The 19,558-nt window shown below is 43.1% G+C and overlaps 1 protein-coding gene across 2 annotated transcripts in view; it reads left to right on the forward strand.

Moving 5' to 3' along the window:
* LOC117458279 (transcription factor COE1-A-like) overlaps positions 1 to 19,558 on the forward strand; it is a 79,537-nt gene that overhangs the window by 1,050 nt on the left and 58,929 nt on the right. For both annotated transcript variants that reach the window (XM_034098657.2, XM_034098656.2), the window contains exons 2-6: positions 464 to 620; positions 1,372 to 1,435; positions 2,455 to 2,510; positions 7,269 to 7,342; positions 11,396 to 11,464. In XM_034098657.2, coding sequence (XP_033954548.1) covers positions 464 to 620; positions 1,372 to 1,435; positions 2,455 to 2,510; positions 7,269 to 7,342; positions 11,396 to 11,464 — 420 coding nt within the window. The remainder of the gene's footprint in view (positions 1 to 463; positions 621 to 1,371; positions 1,436 to 2,454; positions 2,511 to 7,268; positions 7,343 to 11,395; positions 11,465 to 19,558) is intronic.

Genomic DNA, 19,558 nt, shown 5'->3' on the forward strand with positions numbered 1-19,558 from the left:
ACTACAGATGTGTACGCACACACACCCCGAGCCTTCTGTTCATAGTTGGCTGATGTTTAATTAACATAAAGGGTGAAGTAATAATTCTAGTGCTATACTTTGTGTTAAAAATGGATTTAAAATAAATGATCAAACAATCATAATCATGGTTTATTAAGGAGGAACATGATTCTCAAATTGGTCCTCAGAGATGTAAACGTGGATAAATCATGACCCCTGTCTCAGATTGTCAATCAGACTTCAACACATTTTGTTATTATTTCAGAAAATCATACATTTTGTATTTGTTTTTAATAAATTAACTTTCAGTAATAAACACAACTCAAGACGATACAATATAGTATTATGTTGTCGCTGCGTTAATTAGGTCCTCATATTTATTAATATTTATTTTTTAAACACTTTAAAAATGTAAAACTGTAAAGCTTCTAACACCGACTCCTCCACGCATGTTTGTCCGCAGTGGAGTGGGTCTGGCCCGGGCTCACTTCGAGAAGCAGCCGCCCTCCAACCTGCGTAAATCCAACTTCTTCCACTTCGTCCTGGCTCTGTACGACCGGCAGGGTCAGCCGGTGGAGATCGAGAGGACCAACTTCGTGGGCTTCGTGGAGAAAGAGAAGGTCGGTGCAGAAACTGTCGGTGTTTGATCATTTTGTCTAATATATTATATTCTTAAGGGTAATTTACCATTTCGAATCCCTAAAGGCCTGATTATAGTGATGTGTGATGTTTTTATGTCAATATTAATACAACATGTAAAACATTTACACTAACTCATAAATACCAAATGTGCTCCATTTTTTATAATAATAATAAATATAATTACAATTAACAATAGGCTACTATTATTATATTCAGCATTTTAAATATAATTAGACATAGAAGAAAGACAATTATTAGCTACATTCAGGCCTACTGTAACCTATAACTTTCTTCGATCTATTTGTAATAATTGACAAATGAGAAAACACGTCTAGAAATGTAAATAGTTTTAATTTAGAGCTGGTTCACCACGAACACTTGTTCTGTATAAACAACGGCGGGGAAACCGTTCTCCTCATCAATTATGACACCGTTTAAATTAGCTAAAATGCACTGGGAGAATGTAGTGTTGGATTTATTGGCCTTCTAAACATAACCAGTAATTACAGAGGAATTAAAGAGCCACCATAATGATTACACTGTGAGAAATGACAGTGCTGCCCTGCTTTAATATGTTCGCTGTGAACATAAATCTTGTTTATTTAACGTATGACCTGTGTGAGCTATTCAATAACTTGGATGTTCACTTCAGGGGCCTACATGTGTGCATTTTTAAAATGTGTCCTAAAAATGTCAATAAACAGCTCGGTGTGTGTTGTGTTTGTTAAGGAGACGACCGGAGAGAAGACCAATAACGGGATTCATTACCGGCTGCAGCTTCTGTACAGTAACGGTGAGTGAGGAACACACACTCAGATAGTTACCCATGATACATCTGACAGAAACAGCTAGATTGCTTGTTGTTCCCTGCTACATGATACACAGACTGCACACAGGAAGCAGCTGATTTAAAAAAAAAAAAAAAAAAGATTTAATGTGGAAAATTGCGCAGTGGGCCAAAAGGCTGTGTTTATGTCAATGAAACGGCAGTGACTTTTTTTCACAATCGTGTGATTTAAACAGATAAACAACCAATAAAACACATAAATGTAACTATCATAGCCATTTTGGGCGATTTACACCAGATCTAGGGCTTCATCCCTCACTGACCCTAAATGAATGTGTCCTCCTGTCTCAAGTGTGCATGTTGCTGTGATGGTAGCATGTTGGTATTCAGGCCTATTTGGGAGGGAAACTATAACGTGCTCCAGCCTCCTCTGAGATTAAGACATATTGATTTAATATATGTTGCATGAGGTAATGGACAAGGGAGATTCACCAAGAAAACATGTATCAGTCATATTGATTGTGACCATTTAAACCAAAAGCTAATGAAATTAAACATCACTGTGAGCCGTTAATGGGCATCTAATGTTTTCCGAGTGTTTGAACCCCAAAGTATTGAAGGTGTAAAGTGTCATATCGTGAACAAACTGTACAAATGTGTCTTTTTTTAGACAAATCAAGATGACTGGGCTTAGAAAAAACTATGGCAGGATGTATGTGTGAGCAGTTCAAATAAAGAAAGATTATTAATTACACACATTTTTAGAGGCTCAAATAATTAAATTCAGTTATAAACAAGATTTCACAAGAAAAAAACGTAGCTTTGTTTTTTTATTTCATTTTGTTTATCAGAAATATGTTTTGAATATTTTTTGCAACCCCTAAAATATGGGGAAGTTTCTTATTTGCTGGGTTTATACCCTTTTAATGTGTAGTTAAGTTGAAAAATGTTCCAATACATTTGTGGTTATTGTCTAAATCTATGTAAAGCTTAAGATATTCTCTTTTTGTTCTGCATTCAAACAGGTATCAGAACGGAGCAGGACTTTTATGTTCGATTCATAGACTCCATGACTAAACAGGTAAACACCTATTTCATACAGCCTATGGACACACACACACACACACACACACACACACACACACACACACACACACACACACACACACACACACACACACACACACACACACACACACACACACACACACACACACACACACACACACACACACACACACACACACACACACACACACACTCTCTTTCTCCCAGAGGTCTGTCACCTCTCCTGTTACCTCTCTGACAATGAGCTGCTTCACTGATCTGGCTGTACTGCGCCGCCCTCCTCTCTCTGCATGTACTTGTACACACAAAAATGTGTATTTATGTGTGTGTGATTTTGTGGGTGGGTGTTTCCACAGTGTGTGTGGGTGGGGGCACACACACATCACAGGGCTCCAGGCGTTTGTGCCTGTACTTCTCTCGCTGTGATTAGAGCGAGGAGGCAGCGAAGAACAGCAGCGTAGTTCTGCTGCGCACAGTAGGAAGTGGAAAGATATAACAGCACCTCTGGGATTTGGTCTGCCGAGCGCCAGGCATTATCTGATCAGATCCAAATTCTTCTGTTAATGTTTGTGTTTTTGTTTATATGTAGCTTTATAAGAGTAAGATAGAGAGAGATATATAAATTAGAAGAGAGAGAGATGAGCAACTGAACAACAGAAAGAAGACAGACAGACAGTCTTAGTGTTACTTCTCAATGTTCTTCAGGTAAACGGTTAGGATGAAGAATTCTTTAGTTTTTCCTCAGGAAACAGTGATGGAGTGTGTGTATGGGTCTGTGTGTGTTAGTATGTGTGTGTGGTATGAGGAGCCAAGAAGCCATGCTATGCACTGAATACTTTCTAATGTGACTGCAGGCTCTGATAGAGTGTCACATTGCTGCCGCCACGCTGCACATACTGTGTGTGTGTGTGTGTGTGTGTGTGTGTGTGTGTGTGTGTGTGTGTGTGTGTGTGTGTGTGTGTGTGTGTGTGTGTGTGTGTGTGTGTGTGTGTGTGTGTGTGTGTGTGTGTGTGTGTGTGGGTGTGGGTGTGTGTGTGTATCTGGCAGGCAAAACACTGTTCCCTAAAAACACTGTGTAGCTTCACCTTGGTGGGGTGACAGCCAGCTTACACTCACATGCACACACACGTACATTGCTAACACATATTCATGCTTTACTTCTGAAAAACTAAACGGCTCTTTTGGAAAGGAGCAATATTAACCTACAAAAAGAGATTTAAAGTTTGAAAAGGAAAAGTAACATTTTTCCAGAATGCTGATGCAGTCCTGTGTGTTCTGCACCTGCGGGCATCTGCAGGTGTGAGTGTGTGTGTTTGTGTAAAATCTGTTTGTAAGTGGGGGGGGTTATATGTGTGTAGAGAGAGATGAACAAATGGGACACAGTGCAGGTATTTAGTGCTGAATGTGCCGGTACTTAGGGAAAATTGCACATGGAGCAATAAAGCAGTGTGTGTGTGTGTGTGTGTGTGTGTGTGTGTGTGTGTGTGTGTGTGTGTGTGTGTGTGTGTGTGTGTGTGTGTGTGTGTGTGTGTGTGTGTGTGTGTGTGTGTGTGTGTGTGTGTGTGTGTGTGTGTGTGTGTGTGTGTGTGTGTGTGTGTGTGTGTGTGTGTGTGTGTGTGTGTGTGTGTGTGTGTGTGTGTGTGTGTGTGTGTGTGTGTGTGTGTGTGAGTGTGTGCATGTGTATGATCCCTGTCGGTAGAGGAATGGAACATTAACAGGTGGTCAAACCAAAACAGCCGTGTGGTTGGCTTAGTTGGTCAATGATGTCATGGCCACTGTCTCTCTTACCACACACACACACACACACACACACACACACACACACACACACACACACACACACGCATACGCACACGCACGCGCACACGCACACGAACACTGATGGTCTGCCACTCATGGTTTCAGTGTTGTTTTACACAAGGGAAACCAAAGCTACTCAGAAATACCACAGTCTTCATTGTAGTCTATCTGATATTACTTTAACGTTAAACACACACTGATATAAATCAAAATGGTAGCTTCACAAACATTTAAAACACAAGAGTTGGTTCTCATATCTTCACCCAACAATTATGCTATTAACAACAAAACACTGGATATCATTTTGACTAACACAGGACTTTTGAGAGCCTATGCTCGACACAACGTTCATATGATTAATTCGATAGGAGGCAAAACACAAACCATTTTTTAATATACATAAAACTCCTCAATAACTATAGAAATGGGGATATGTATGGTCAATAAGTAAAGATTGGATCTTTTTAGTGCAGATTTCAGATTTTGGCATGAATGCTATATTAGTTGAGTATATTGTTGTTTATTTCACAGTTCTGACTGTGATCCTTCTCCAACGATTCTTGCCACTTTTAGCTGGCACTTATTTCTGTTGCTCTGCTATTTCTGTCCGTCTACCTGCTTTGTGTGTGTGCTGAGAGGCCAGCACTGATTGTGTTAAACGGAGGAGGAGAGCGCCTCCTAGTCTTCAGAAGCACAGTGTTCATCACGACTCTGTCCCGGAGAATAAAGCGTCTGTCACAGCGGCCCTGTCGGATCACTAGCTCCCTACCCGACCTGACACTAACGCAGGAGGAAGTGTGTTTCCCTGCTTAACGGCTCCTTGTTTACACGCAGCGCATGTCACGCTGCTTCAAAGGTGGAGGAGAGAGCGGCAGACATGCTGTATGTAAGGCCTGGTGAGGCGGAGAGAGGGAGGAGGCAGAGGAGGAACAAGCAGATGAAAGACATGAGCAGAGCAGGAGAGGTGACAGAGTGATGAACAATGTGGGCGAGATGGTGGAAGAAGTTACACACCTACACAAGAGCCTGCTGCTGAAGGTGGATGGAATGGTGTTATCAAATAAGCTCCAGCTGTCTCAGGCTGCTAAGCCGGACAGACCAAGTGTTAAAAAACACTTCAGACCTAAGTCTTAGTCATGGTTCAGTGATTGTCTTTCTTTGCTGGAGAGGGATCAAACAAACAATGTTAAATGTATTGCGTGTTTTCACTTTGGATACAGTTCATAATGCTTTTTGTAGAATTGCTTCATTCGGCTCAATTTGCACATCTCTGCCATCTCTGACTGTCAGCTCCTCCTTATTTTGTAAAACTGGCTCTTTTACAAATGTTAGCAGCAGCTCCATTTACTTGTAGTTGCTTTTTCTTCCTCAAGATGAGATTATTTTTGCTTCATTTCAAATAACTTGTGCCTTCATTGACCGTAATGTCCTGGACCACCTGGAGCCCTCCAGGCTCCACATTCATGTGTCGACACATTTCCTGTGCAGGTTTTGGCAACTGGAATATATGCATGAAAAATTGTAACTAACAGGGGCCCGGGGCCCTGCACCAAATGTGGGCTCCAAAACACACAGAGGGTCCTGAAGACAACGCGCTATTAGTATGAACCGCTTTGGGCTACGAGAATATTGTAATGGGGCCCTCAGACTGGAGCGCCACTGTTAGTGCTCTCTATTAATTCTACAAAATGGTTTAGTGGTTTCTGAGCATGCTGGGCTGTAGTTCCTACAAATAAGGGGTTCAGTCTTCGTCCCGGCTCATGCAGGGGCTACATGCTTGCCTCGGGGTCCCATATACATTAATACATGGCATTGGGCCTTTTGTAGGAGAAAGTCATTGTGACCTTTGGGGAAACATCTTCAGTTTTCCACATAACATCAGCACAAGGTGTTGCATGTTGTTCATAGAGTGTGTAAGCTCTCTCTCAGCTGAATAACCTTCATTACAAAGTTCTATTCAGCTGATGGCAGCGAGTAGTCAGAGGCCTCAGCTGGAGACTATCAGAGAGGACAGTGAGACTTCTTCTCCGCTCCCTGAGAAAAGTGAGCTTGTCACTCTGAGAGACTTGCTGGAGTTTGGAACGGCAGATGAAACAGACTGGAATAGACCAAAGCCAGGCGGGGCGTGTGCATTGATTGATAGATAGCTAAGTGGTGTGTGACTTTCGCTTTTTTCCTGAGCTTAGACCAGAAGCAGGAATATTTGAGAATGGAAGCAAGCCGAGATGCTTTCTGAGGAGCTGAAAGAAACTCCCCCTGTGCTCAGAAGCATGTGAGCAGGGGAGATATTGTTGTTAGTTTGGAGATTTCTATCCACCAACGTGTGTGAGCAAGGTGTATTTGTGGGGGAGGTGACAAACCGTGTGTGTGTGTGAGTGTGTGTGAAGTAGGAGGTGTTTCTGCTGAACCATGTGTTCTTTAAGGTGAAGTGGGATCGAACCTGTTATCCCCAACAACACCCAGCGCTGAAACATATACTCTCACCAGTTGTGTAGATGTAGAGTGCAGCGGTCTGAAGACATGCACATGTTGTTGTTATGCAGCTATGCACGGATGCAGAGAATGAATGGCAACTATCAGAGTGTCGGAGCTCAGCTGTACATCTTCCTAAGGCTGTTGTTCTCCATGAGAATACCAACCATACCTTTGAACCTTTTATTAATTGACTACAAAGTATTTTTCTTCCCCCATTGGGTTGTTTACTGTTGAAGCCACACATAACAAAAACACCAGGCAATCCTCCTTTTACACATTTTAAACCACAAGATATACTTTTCATGTACACATGTTAACGTGATTGTACCACCACGCCATCCTAAATCAAACACCGAGACCTGCTTTAATAAGGTTCAATGAAACCAACACCATATTGAAGATGGAGAGGACTGTGTTCTGGAGTGAAACCTTTTTTTGCTGTGTTCTAACAATGTGTTTTACTTCCCTCTCTACATCTTCCTGTCTCTCTTAACAGGCGATTATTTATGAAGGCCAAGACAAGAACCCAGAGATGTGCAGAGTGCTACTGACACATGAAATCATGTGCAGGTGAGAATGGGTGCATTGTCATCTTTTTATTCTGCGTAAATCTTCCTCCTCTCTAAACTATCTTCAAACAGCTCATACTTGTCCTTCCATCCTCTTTCCTCGCCCCTCTTCTCTTCTTCCGCTGCATACTTTGTTCGTCTGCAGAAAGTTCTCACCAATCACATCTTTGCACTCGATACATTTCTTATTTTGTCACCCTCATTAACCCCCCCACACGTACGCGCCCAGACGCGTACACTCGCACACACGAAGCCATATCTGTTGAGGAAGATGAGTTTTCGCTATCAGAGTCGCTGCTTAATTATAATCTAAAGATGAATTCTCCTCGGAAGTAGGTTGGGTGGAAAGATGTCTATTTATAGAGGCATTTTACCAACCTATCCTATACAAAAGAAAATGTGGATGTAGATTCGTGTGAGCGGTGTGTGTGCGTGTGTGAGACGCCTGGTTAATTAGGACACAGAGAAACTCATTAGTCAATCTGAACCCTCCTGTTGTTTCAAGGCTAACAAATGGGCCTCCCTCTGCATTCTGACTATAAAATATAGGCAGGGTCTCACACACACACAGTCACACACACACACACACACACACACACACACACACACACACACACACACACACACACACACACACACACACACACACACACACACACACACACACACACGAACACATATACAAAAAACTATGCATGCTCCCTCATGCGCACCACAGTTATACAAATTTGAATGTGGCACATGAATTAAGTTGTTCTTATTCCCTGACCCTGTCACTGAACAGCTTTAACTGTATCAATACACATTGGGGTTCATCTATATGCACAAGCACTGGATTTAGCCATGAAATCAGGCACAGCAATATGTTATTCTGTAGCCCCCTGAATAATGCTCAGGCAGTTCAGCTGCAGAGCTTCATGGAAACACCCTTTGAGATTCATATGATTTACAAGGAATTTATAAATAAATACAGATTTTATCGTAAATGATTGTTCTTCATCATGTTTGGGAAGGCATTGTGGACATTAATGAACTGTCCTGCATAACATGGTGAGCTTGTACTGTAGAAGTAGTCCAACATGTCCTCTGGGGGAGCAACAGTGCCGCAGCAGAGCAGAAAGTAAGACTTCTTCTTCAGCGTAAACACTCGCCTCACGCAGCAGCCGCTGAGGTCAAAGTTACGGCTGTTGCCTCATGTTCTCACATGCTGATTCTGCAGCAGGGGCCTCAAACACAACATGCTACGCAGAACGCACACACACAGACACACACACAAAGAGCTCAGGGCGTCCATTAATCAGTGTGGCTCATTGTCACGGTGGTGCTATTAGCCATATGCTCCCCGCCAATCTGCCACCACACAGACCTGCGTCCTGGTTGGAGCTCCGGCACGGATTCATGAAAGGTTTTACTACAGAGGACAGATGTAGCTCTCGTGTTTTCATCATGTGTTCACCACTAGTGTTGGTTAAACTAACAGTTATTCCCTTTCCAATTAAGGGTCTTAAAGGTTGAAAGAAAATATTTCAACCTATAGGCTGTATTTTCTTTATCAGCTTGATCCAGCTCTTTATTGAAAGTATTTAAGTTTAAACTGAGTCAGGTATTCAAACGGAAGATTATCTGTGATATAAAATGGTCCATATATTATGTGCGTCTTTTCATATGTAATGTCATAATAGAACATGTTGCCCAATGTATTTGGTTTCTTTGTAAACTTTTTTAAATTCCCATTTTGAAAAATGGGCCCAGGGCCAAAGAATTACCTCTTGAAAAGGCTTGTTATAGATATTTAAGTAGCAAATCCTCGAATTTGAGAAGCTGGAATCTTTTGTTGATCATCTTATAATTTCATATTACAACATTTCCAACATTTATTTCTTACATTTTCACATACAGAACCTTTGAAAACGACATCTCTACAACTCACGCTATTGAGACTCCATTGTTTAAAAGTGTGTGTGTGTGTGTGTGTGTGTGTGTGTGTGTGTGTGTGTGTGTGCGCGTGTGTGCGTGCGTGCCTGCGTGCGTGTGTGTGTGTGTGCGTGTGTGTGTGTGTGTGTGTGTGTGTGCTGGGAGGAGGGGAGATGCAGGGGGGAGAGAGCAGATGATTAGATCACCATGATCCAGAGCAATAAGTGCTACATTACCCCCGTCCCGCCCCTAGTTTTCCTGTCCTACCCCTCCATAGGATCTTCCACTCTGCTCCTGTGTCGTCTCCCTCTACTGTCCTCGCTTAATCTATCTATAAGTTTCATATATTAATTAATTAAAAACTGTATTTTAAAAATAAATAAATCAGGTGTCCATCAACTACATTAAACATGATATTTAAATAATGAAAGTAATCTAAATGGAAACCAGAAAGAAAATCATTGCGTACGTCTACCTAAAATACGTTTGACTTTAATTAAATGTATTATGTCAACAGATTTCACATAACTATATTAAGTTTGAATACAAATACTAGGTTCAACTCAATATAAGTGCTTTCAACTAACCTAATACAGTTATGTGACATTTGTTGACATAATACATTTCATTTAAGGCAATGCTTAAGTTTTTTCATAATCCCCTTACATGTAATCCATTACTCCCCACGACTGCCCATCCTTTCCTCCCAGCCCCTCCCTCCTCAGGATCAGCTCTCCCCCTGCTCCCCATTCTCCCACCCCAGCTCTCCTCCTCTCTCTGGTTTTGGTCCTGACCCAGTTCATAGAGCAGCAGAAAGGAAATGTCAGAGCGAGCCGAGAGAAAGGCCGAGCAGCAGATAGTGGAGACAATGTGTAAGGTGTAGCGTGTCAGTCTTTTTCTCTCCACCTCTGCCATCTGTGACGGTGGGAAACCTGAGTCGTCTCCCCTTCCTCTTCTTCCCACCCAAACATCTCCCCATCCCTCGCTCCCACCCTCTTGTTTTAGCTTCCCCTCCCACGCTCATCCCTTCAGTCTTCATCACCACTCCCCCTGCGGGCTCTATCCTTCCCCTCCCGCATACACCTTTATTCATAATTGATGAACGCAAGAAAGCTTTGACAGACTCGCGGTACATGTGTGAATTTTGGATCGTATGCCAGTGTTTTTTTATTGTGTGTGTGTGTGTGTGTGTGTGTGTGTGTGTCTATCCCACCCTCTCCTCTTCCTCTTCGGAGCCTCAGGCCTCTTCAATTCTCTCCCCCTACCAACTCTGTATTTCAGTACAATAGGATGGAGTTTAAGTTGTCATATAGTGTTTTGAAAGACATGCATGTCTGTCATAAATTAATTCAAGTAGCCTCTCGATTTTGAAAACAATAAGCCTTCAGGGGTTCAAAACAACGATGCGTTGCTCCAGATTTAACCGTTTCAAGGAGATGAAAACCAATGGGAATATAGATAGCTACATTCTCTCACTGAACAATGCATTTGTTAAAATGTATTTTGTGGTAGGTTAGTTTTACACACAAAATCTAGGTTGTTGTTAGGTTAACTTATGGCTATATTCTATCATCGCTTTCCCTCCTTTCCTCCCAGTGTGTAAGAGTAATTATTATAGTTGCTGCAGGGCATTATAACTTGAATGTGAAACAATGTTTTAAGACACTTGCTTAAACATCCGACCAAGAAACTTGTTAATTAATAGTGGAGGACTAAATTCACTTTCTTTGATGATATATCTATTTGTTAAATGTTGAATCTAAACTACTGACAGTCATTCATCTGTGTATTCTGTGTGTTAGTGTGTTGCTAAGCCATCCAACTGTCTAGTCCACTAATAAGTTAGCGTTTTCCTCTCAGATGTTGCTATACGCTCACTTTGCATGTCACAGAAGTCTATTTTTATCCGTGCTGTCAGTGTAGACCTGCTAGACTTTCTGTAAAACTCAGTTTCAGACAGATTTGATCAATTTCTGTGAATATGATGTTAAATTCTTCACATCAGTGCAGACAAAGCACATGCTATGCTGCAACACCCCCAAGTTTGAACTTGTGTATAAAGTACTGTATGTTCACTGTGTCTGACTGTCTTCTCACTTTGCCCTGTGTCTTCTCCCTCTGCTGTCTCCTCTCCTCGTAGTCGGTGCTGTGACAAGAAGAGCTGCGGAAACCGTAATGAGACACCCTCAGACCCTGTTATCATCGACAGGTACTGTCTCACACTCGGTCTCTATCTTTGTCTCTCCTACACACACTTTCACATACTGCATGATGGACTGCGTTGACCTGTTTGAATGGCGGCGTGTGACGGGATGTTTTGATGATCTGCTGTCACTCCTGAAATAGAAGCTCCTTTAGATAACATTGATGTCTTCTGATGCAAGACAGATTGAAACATTGACTGACGTTTTGGATGTATAAGTCAAACAGCCGGACTCATCAGTGGTGGGGAAAATGCTGAAAGTAGCCACACATACTTCATTTACATTGGCATGTGCTCTTCTGTGATATAGTTAGTGACCTGCGCAGAGGCAACATCAGCTGCTCAGTTACTACCTGTCAGATTCAGACACACACACACACACACACACACACACACACACACACACACACACACACACACACACACACACACACACACACACACACACACACACGAGCGCACATCTTCAGACTTGAGTGAACAAAGACAAGTGTGTGTGTTTCCTCTACGTAATGCAAAACACAGAGCTGTTTACTAGCAGAAGCTTTCTCTCGTTTTCACTGCCACTTCTTTCCTTTCTGTCTGTCTGTCTGTCTGTCTGTCTGTCTGTCTGTCTGTCTGTCTGTCTGTCTGTCTGTCCGTCTGTCTGTCCGTCTGTCTGTCTGTCTGTCTGTCTGTCTGTCTGTCTGTCCGTCTGTCCGTCTGTCTGTCTGTCTGTCTGTCTGTCTGTCTGTCTGTCCGTCCTTCGGTCTGTCTGTCTGTCTGTCTGTCGAGGTGTAGTAGCCTACTGAAGTTATCCCTCTGTCACCCCCCCTTCTTCTGCAAGTCTCTGTCTCTCCTGCAGTAGCACAGAAAAATGGGTCATGAGCAAAGAAAAAAGTGACAGAGAAAAACTGAAATGAGATCCAACCTCATTTTAATCTGATTTCTTCTTGGCAGATGTTTTAACCCTCTGTGAGCAGATTTCTCTGTGTGCACGGCTGTGTGTGTGTGTGTGTGTGTGTGTGTGTGTGTGTGTGTGTGTGTGTGTGTGTGTGTGTGTGTGTGTGTGTGTGTGTGTGTGTGTGTGTGTGTGTGTGTGTGTGTGTGTGTGTGTGTGTGTGTGTGTGTGTGTGTGTGTGTGTGTGTGTGTGTGTGTGTGTGTGTGTGTGTGTGTGTGTGTGTGTGTGTGTGTGTGTGTGTGTGTGTGTGTGTGTGTGTGTGTGTGTGTGTGTGTGTGTTCTGAGAAAGTGGAGTGAAATAGTGCTGATTCTTGTTACTTTCACCACATTACCAGACAACCCTTTTCTTTTTTTGTAACCAATACAATCTTATCTCGTGCCACAACAAATAGAATGACATCCTTTTGCATGGAATAAGCCATTTAAAATGCCATTAAAGTAATCATCATACAGTATGACATTATGGAGTAATTTGTTACATTATAACTAAGTAACAAGTTACTGCAAAACAAGTTTGGGGAATAGTCACTTCAGTGATAACCTGGCTTCTTACCAACCCCTTTAAACAAACTCAAATGGCATTCATTCGAGGTTTAAAGGTATTTTATCAGCGTTTTCTTCTTTGCATTTGGAGATGAGGTACATATTTAACCCTTAAGGCAATTATTTTGGAAAGATTTGACAGTTTAGACAGCCAGTCATGTTCAGGTATTGTTGTTTTGTCTTCTATCAAAGGCAACAAATGAATCACACATTTTAGTTTAGCAACACTTTCATGTTCTTTCTTAAAGGTAGGTAAGAATGGAGAAACCAGCTCGAGTAAGCTAGAATTTGACAGTACACAACCGGAGGCCCCTTCCTTCAGACTTCCTCACAGAGCCCCTCCTCCAACACACACCAACGCGCACATGACCAATGAGGGCACGAGATAAGTTTGTGCACTAGATGGAAAGCTGACAGGCAGGTAGGCGCAGTTATTTTATTTTTGGGTTGCGATTGCTAGTGGAGCCTCGCAGATGGGGCTGCAGCCCCCTCAGCATCCCCCCTTCCCGCGTCCATTCGCGATGTCTCGCAGACCCCACGAAGCAAGCAGGAAATGAACCCAGCTCACACTGTCCGCTCCTCGCAGCAGCGAGCCCCGCAACGTCCTGCCAACATGGCACCCAGACCCCACGCAGCATTCTCATCTGTTTGTCCTTACTGGTGTCATTTTCTGGTTGCCATTGTAACACATAATCACTGATGTTCCGCTGTAACGGTGGTGGACTCATCAGAACAGAGTGGGCGAGCTGACCAATCAGAGCACAGTGGGCTCACAGGGAGGGGGGGCAGGAGCTCCAACAAGCCATTTAGGACAGAGAGTGAATACGCACACTATACCGAGATGCTGTTTGAGAAACCAATGTGAGTTTGGAACATTGCACAGTATAAATCTATTCTAGTAGACCTCAACCATGGAATTATGATCAGTGGAAATGGCCATGACATGTGACCTTTAAGTGGTCAATATACATGAATTGATGAATTTCAAATCAACTTCTTCTGAGACAAATATCACAGTGTTGTCTCATGTTTCTGCAGGGATAACATAAAAAAGACCACCAGAGTTGACTAGAAGCTCATTTTCATCTCCCTCTCCTCTCCTCTCCTTCAAACACCTTATTTCCCAACTTTAAAGATTGTTCTCTCCTTATCTTCACCTCCCCCACTTATTTTTGTGTTTGGAGAAATCCTATGAAGTGGATAAACACTTTTGTCTCAAAGTTCGCTTTGATGGAGCTATTTCAAAGAGCACAAGTCTCAGTTTGTGTGTGTGTGTGTGTGTGTGTGTGTGTGTGTGTGTGTGTGTGTGTGTGTGTGTGTGTGTGTGTGTGTGTGTGTGTGTGTGTGTGTGTGTGTGTGTGTGTGTGTGTGTGTGTGTGTGTGTGTGTGTGTGTGTGTGTGTGTGTGTGTGTGTGTGTGTGTGTCCAATGTAAGACACAGAGTGCAAAATGCTTCATGATCGACAGCTTCATGTAGTTTGCATTGTTTGTGTCTCTATGTGTGTGTGTTTGTGTGTGTACTGGACCTTATAGTATGTATAGTAAATACAAAACAGCCACAGCCTTTTCTTTTGGTTTCGGCTATCTCAAAAATCTTAGCTTACAATCCATTATATATTTGCCTCGTAGGTGTGTGTGTATTATGTGTGTGGTTGGTTTTGACTTGGGTTGCGCCTGAAAGATGATACAAGACACAACTTGACAAAGTGATCGAAACATCATCAAATGAAATGTGTTTATGGTCTGTTTGGAGCATTTGTTGGTGTGTTTGCGTATACGTGTGTTGTGTGTGTGTGTGTTTTATGGCTAGAGGAGAGGAGCAGGGTGAATTGTGGGAGATGTCAGAGAACTTGGTCAGGATGGAATGTCAAGGTTACCGTGGATACCGTGGGATACTTCCTGTTGCCCCCCCTCCTCTGCAGCGGTTCACAGCCTCTCAGTTTAACATCTGGAAGTCTGCATTTCAACCCAAACATGTGGAGAGAGAGAGAGAGAAAATAAGAGCTTTAAGTGTGTCAGCTTGTAAACAGGAACATATTTTCGAAGAAAAATTTACATTGAGTCATTCCCTTTTTCGTTTGGTTTTCAGTTAATGATACATTTTATTATAAAAAAGTAAAAATAAAATAGTTCAGATATTTTCTATTTTCCTCTCAGTGGCTGGAGGGGAGTAGCCTATCAGTGTCTTTGATTGACAGCAGCTGTGAGGCTAACGCGCAGGGGAACAACAGACTGCGCTGTAGTTTACAAGACTGGGTCGTTAGAAAACACACCAAATCTGATTGGACCGTAGTGATATTCACTCAGGTAAATACTTAAATGAGTTGCAGCTGGAATGCAAATTAGCAAGCTAGCCTGCTAACGACATTAGCTAAGACTTCAGCAGGATATCTAATGTGGGTTGTTGATAGCATGTCTCGACTCTTTATAGCACCTTGAAAGAGGAGGGTTAATGGAGAAAACAACTGACGTGGAGGTGCAGGGTGAACTCCACCATTCAAAGCATTTCAGATATTTATTTAGACACTGCTGCCTTTCCCTTTAGCATGTTCTCCTCAACACCCTGTTCCACAAGGAAATTCATCAAATCAATAAAATATTACGATTTTAAAATGTTATTATTTAAAAGTAGTGATCCTAGTGTTGATCCTGCTTTAACAATTTGAACCGCTCGACTGGCCTCTGTGTTTAACTGTGAATACAAACAGGTGAAAGAAATGGATTAAAGAGTGTTTCCATGTGATTGACAGCTCATTGCATGGTGTCAGTGAGGATATAGACCCTTGTGTGCATTCTTGTGCGTACATGTGTGACTGACAGATAGCTCACCGTGCCAGTGGTGTGTGTGTGTGAGAGAGAGAGAGAGAGAGTGTGTGTGGCCCAGTTAATCCATGTTGTTGCGCAGTGAGTGTCCCGCTGCATCTCAGGGTTAATATAGGGTTAACGACATGCAACGATATCCTATCATACGCCTGCTTGACTCCTAAAGAGCCACATCCACCTCTCCTCCTCGTGTGTGTGTGTGTGTGTGTGTGTGTGTGTGTGTGTGTGTGTGTGTGTGTGTGTGTGTGTGTGTGTGTGTGTGTGTGTGTGTGTGTGTGTGTGTGTGTGTGTGTGTGTGTGTGTGTGTGTGTGTGTGTGTGTGTGTGTGTGTGTGTGTGTGTGTGTGTGTGTGTGTGTGTGTGTGTGTGTGTGTGTGTGTGTGTGTGTGTGTGTGTGTGTGTGTGTGTGTGTGTGTGTGGGGCAGGCTGGCAGCCATTCAGCTTCTCCTCCTTGTATCTTCTGTCTTTTCTCACTCAACATCTTCATCTCTTCTTTTACTGCTTTTTCTCCTCCCACACTTCCACCTCCCCCCTTCCTCATCTCTCTCTTTCCTCCTCTTTCTTGCTGTTGCTCCACATCTCCCTCCCTCTCTTCCTCTGCTTCCCTCTTTGACTTGGTTTCCCTCCCTCTGCGGCCCTCAGGGGTTACCTACCTCACTGCTCAGTTCGCTGCCTGTTTAGACTTCTACGATTGGCTTAATAGGCTCAGGCTGTGTGTGCATGTGTGTGTGGGTGTGTGGGTAATTTCGGGGGGCTATAGTCTCAGGCAGTGTGTGCTCCGAGCTTAGATCAGTGTCAGGACTTGAGGAAGGCAGTTTGAGAGTGTGTGTGTGTGTGTGTGTGTGTGTGTGTGTGTGTGTGTGTGTGTGTGTGTGTGTGTGTGTGTGTGTGTGTGTGTGTGTGTGTGTGTGTGTGTGTGTGTGTGTGTGTGTGTGTGTGTGTGTGTGTGTGTGTGTGTGTGTGTGTGTGTGTGTGTGTGTGTGTGTGTGTGTGTGTGTGTGTGTGTGTGTGTGTGTGTGTGTGTGTGTGTGCAGCGGGGTTATGTGTGTGTGTCTAAAGGGGCCCACATAAGCCTGAGGGGTTTAAGGGGTTCCCTGTGTGTGTGTGTGTGTGTGTGTGTGTGTGTGTGTGTGTGTGTGTGTGTGTGTGTGTGTGTGTGTGTGTGTGTGTGTGTGTGTGTGTGTGTGTGTGTGTGTGTGTGTGTGTGTGTGTGTGTGTGTAATCTATAGGGTTAAGAGGGGTCGAAGCTTGAGGAAGAGATGATGGGAAAGAGAGGAAGGAGGAAGGAGCAGAAAAACGATGGACGGAGGTGAACATGATAAGAAAACATTAACAGGGAGTCAAAGGGAGGAAGGAGCGAGAGGAGAGTGAGGAGAGAGGGAGCGAGAGAGAGGGGGAGAGAGAGGGAGGAAGCTATGCAGACAGAGGAGAGAAAAAGGAAGGTGAAGAGGAGCAGAGCGGGGTTTGTTTCAGGGGATAAGAGCTTGGGGAGTCCTGTCAATCAAAGAGCACTGGGTGGGGGAGGAGGGGGCGCTGTCAATCAGCTGGAAGAGGAGAGAGAGGGTGAGGAGCAGGGGGAGGAGGTAAAGAAATGTGATGAAGGGAGCGAGGGGGTTCTTATAAACGATCTCTTCATCTGTTCTGCCTTTGTCTTCCTCTCTCTCTATCTTTCCCTCTCCCTTGTCCTAGTTACCAAAATATCTCTGCCAACCTGGTATGTCACTGTTCGCTCAACTGTCACTGTCTGACACACACACACACACACACACACACACACACACACACACACACACACACACACACACACACACACACACACACACATATCTAAAATAGACAGTGACATATTACGCTTTCTCCTTCCTTGACCCGTCCTCATCTCTCTTTTCCTTCTTTGGCCTCCTTCTTTCAGATCTTCTCATCCTCTCAAATGTATATTTGCTCTATTATGACCATAATTAGGTACAGTGTTGACAATGTAAGTTAGAAATAAGTCACACTGAGAAACTGTAAACATGGTAAATATTAGACTATCCGCATGTTAGCATAACTCAAAGTATTGCTTTGCCTAAATACAGTCTGATAGAGATTTCATGTCATGTTTCAATATCATTTGGCTGGTTCTGATTGTGTGACGGGCGGCGGCTGAGGCTGACTGCTCTTTGTTGAATCATTATTAAACATGGAAATGTATATATTTCATATTTGTTTCTGTAGATGAGACATTCTTACATTCGATGGGTATCATTTGGATGTTATATTTATCTTTGTCTTGGTTTTTCCCGCACACAACATGAGCATATAGAAAAATTGGTTCAGACTTGGACACTTTTAGGCAAGTTTGGGTTGGTATAATTTGTGATTAATAAGGCACCATCACTTAAATACACTTTCTCTCACCCCTCTCTCTTTACCTCTCTCTTTTTCTGTCCGTCACTCTCTCGTGTTGCAGTATCACTTCCTGTGTTAAAGGTCAGCAGTTGCTTAGAATCGAGGACAATTGGGAATTATTCATACCATCGACTTAATGTCAGCGTTCATTTCTCTCACTGCGTTTGTTGTGCTTGTGGGTGTGTGTGTGTGTGTGTGTGTGTGTGTGTGTGTGTGTGTGTGTGTGTGTGTGTGTGTGTGTGTGTGTGTGTGTGTGTGTGTGTGTGTGTGTGTGTGTGTGTGTGTGTGTGTGTGTGTGTGTGTGTGTGTGTGTGTGTGTGTGTGTGTGTGTGTGTGTGTGTGTGTGTGTGTGTGTGTGTAAGTGGGTGAGATACAGAGGGAGAAAGGAGTATGTTTTATTCATTTTCCTCATTTAGTCTCTCAGCCTGCACCTGTCCTAGCATTTATAAGCTTGGCACTCACATTACTTGCTGATTTAGTTCAACTGCCCGATTTAATAGACACACACACACACACACACACACACACACACACACACACACACACACACACACACACACAGACATGCACACACACCAATTGTTGTCGATTAACTGTCTAAACTAACTGTACTCGGCTCGTTCAGGGTCAGTGCTCGAGGTTGACTTGATAATATTGGGAGCAATGGTGCTTTATTTCCTCTCTCTTTCTCTCCTTTTATTACCTCTGCTTACCTTTTCGGATTTGCCTTTAATTATTTCTCCAATGGGCCAAAGCTACAAGCTGCACAGAAAATAAATCATGTTTAGTTTGTTTGTTTTGGTAATTCTTGGTAGAGAATTTGACAGCGATGAGGATAGAAGAAGTCCTTTATCCTCCGTTTCATTCTCTTCCTACAACCACCTTTCTGTCTGTGTGTGTTCGGGGACTGGGCTGTGAATATTAAGACAGCTAAACTGCCCGGGGCCATGTCCACGCAAATGGGTAACATATACCCAACTCCCCCTGATCACACCCCTTTCCTCTTTCTGTCCTCCCCTTTACTCCTCTTTCACCTCCCTCAGCTTCCCTTCCTGCTCCTGTCTCCCACGACACACACACACACACACACACACACACACACACACACACACACACACACACACCCTTAGGCAAGGCTCACGTTACGCTAAAAGCTACAAATACAGACATGGCCTCTCTCTCATTTTCACACACACACACACACACACACACACACACACACACACACACACACACACACACCACACACACACCCTTAGAATGATTCGATGACTCAAAAGAATACAACATTTAGGATGACGCTTGATTTATTTTTTAATTAAATTTGTTGGTGAATATTTTCTTTAGAAAGAGGAATATGCTCCCTGGATAACTAAAGGTTGTCAGTGTGGCGAATAAAAGATG

The sequence above is a fragment of the Pseudochaenichthys georgianus genome, chromosome 14 (assembly GCF_902827115.2).
Source record: "Pseudochaenichthys georgianus chromosome 14, fPseGeo1.2, whole genome shotgun sequence".
In the NCBI taxonomy this organism is placed as follows: domain Eukaryota; kingdom Metazoa; phylum Chordata; class Actinopteri; order Perciformes; family Channichthyidae; genus Pseudochaenichthys; species Pseudochaenichthys georgianus.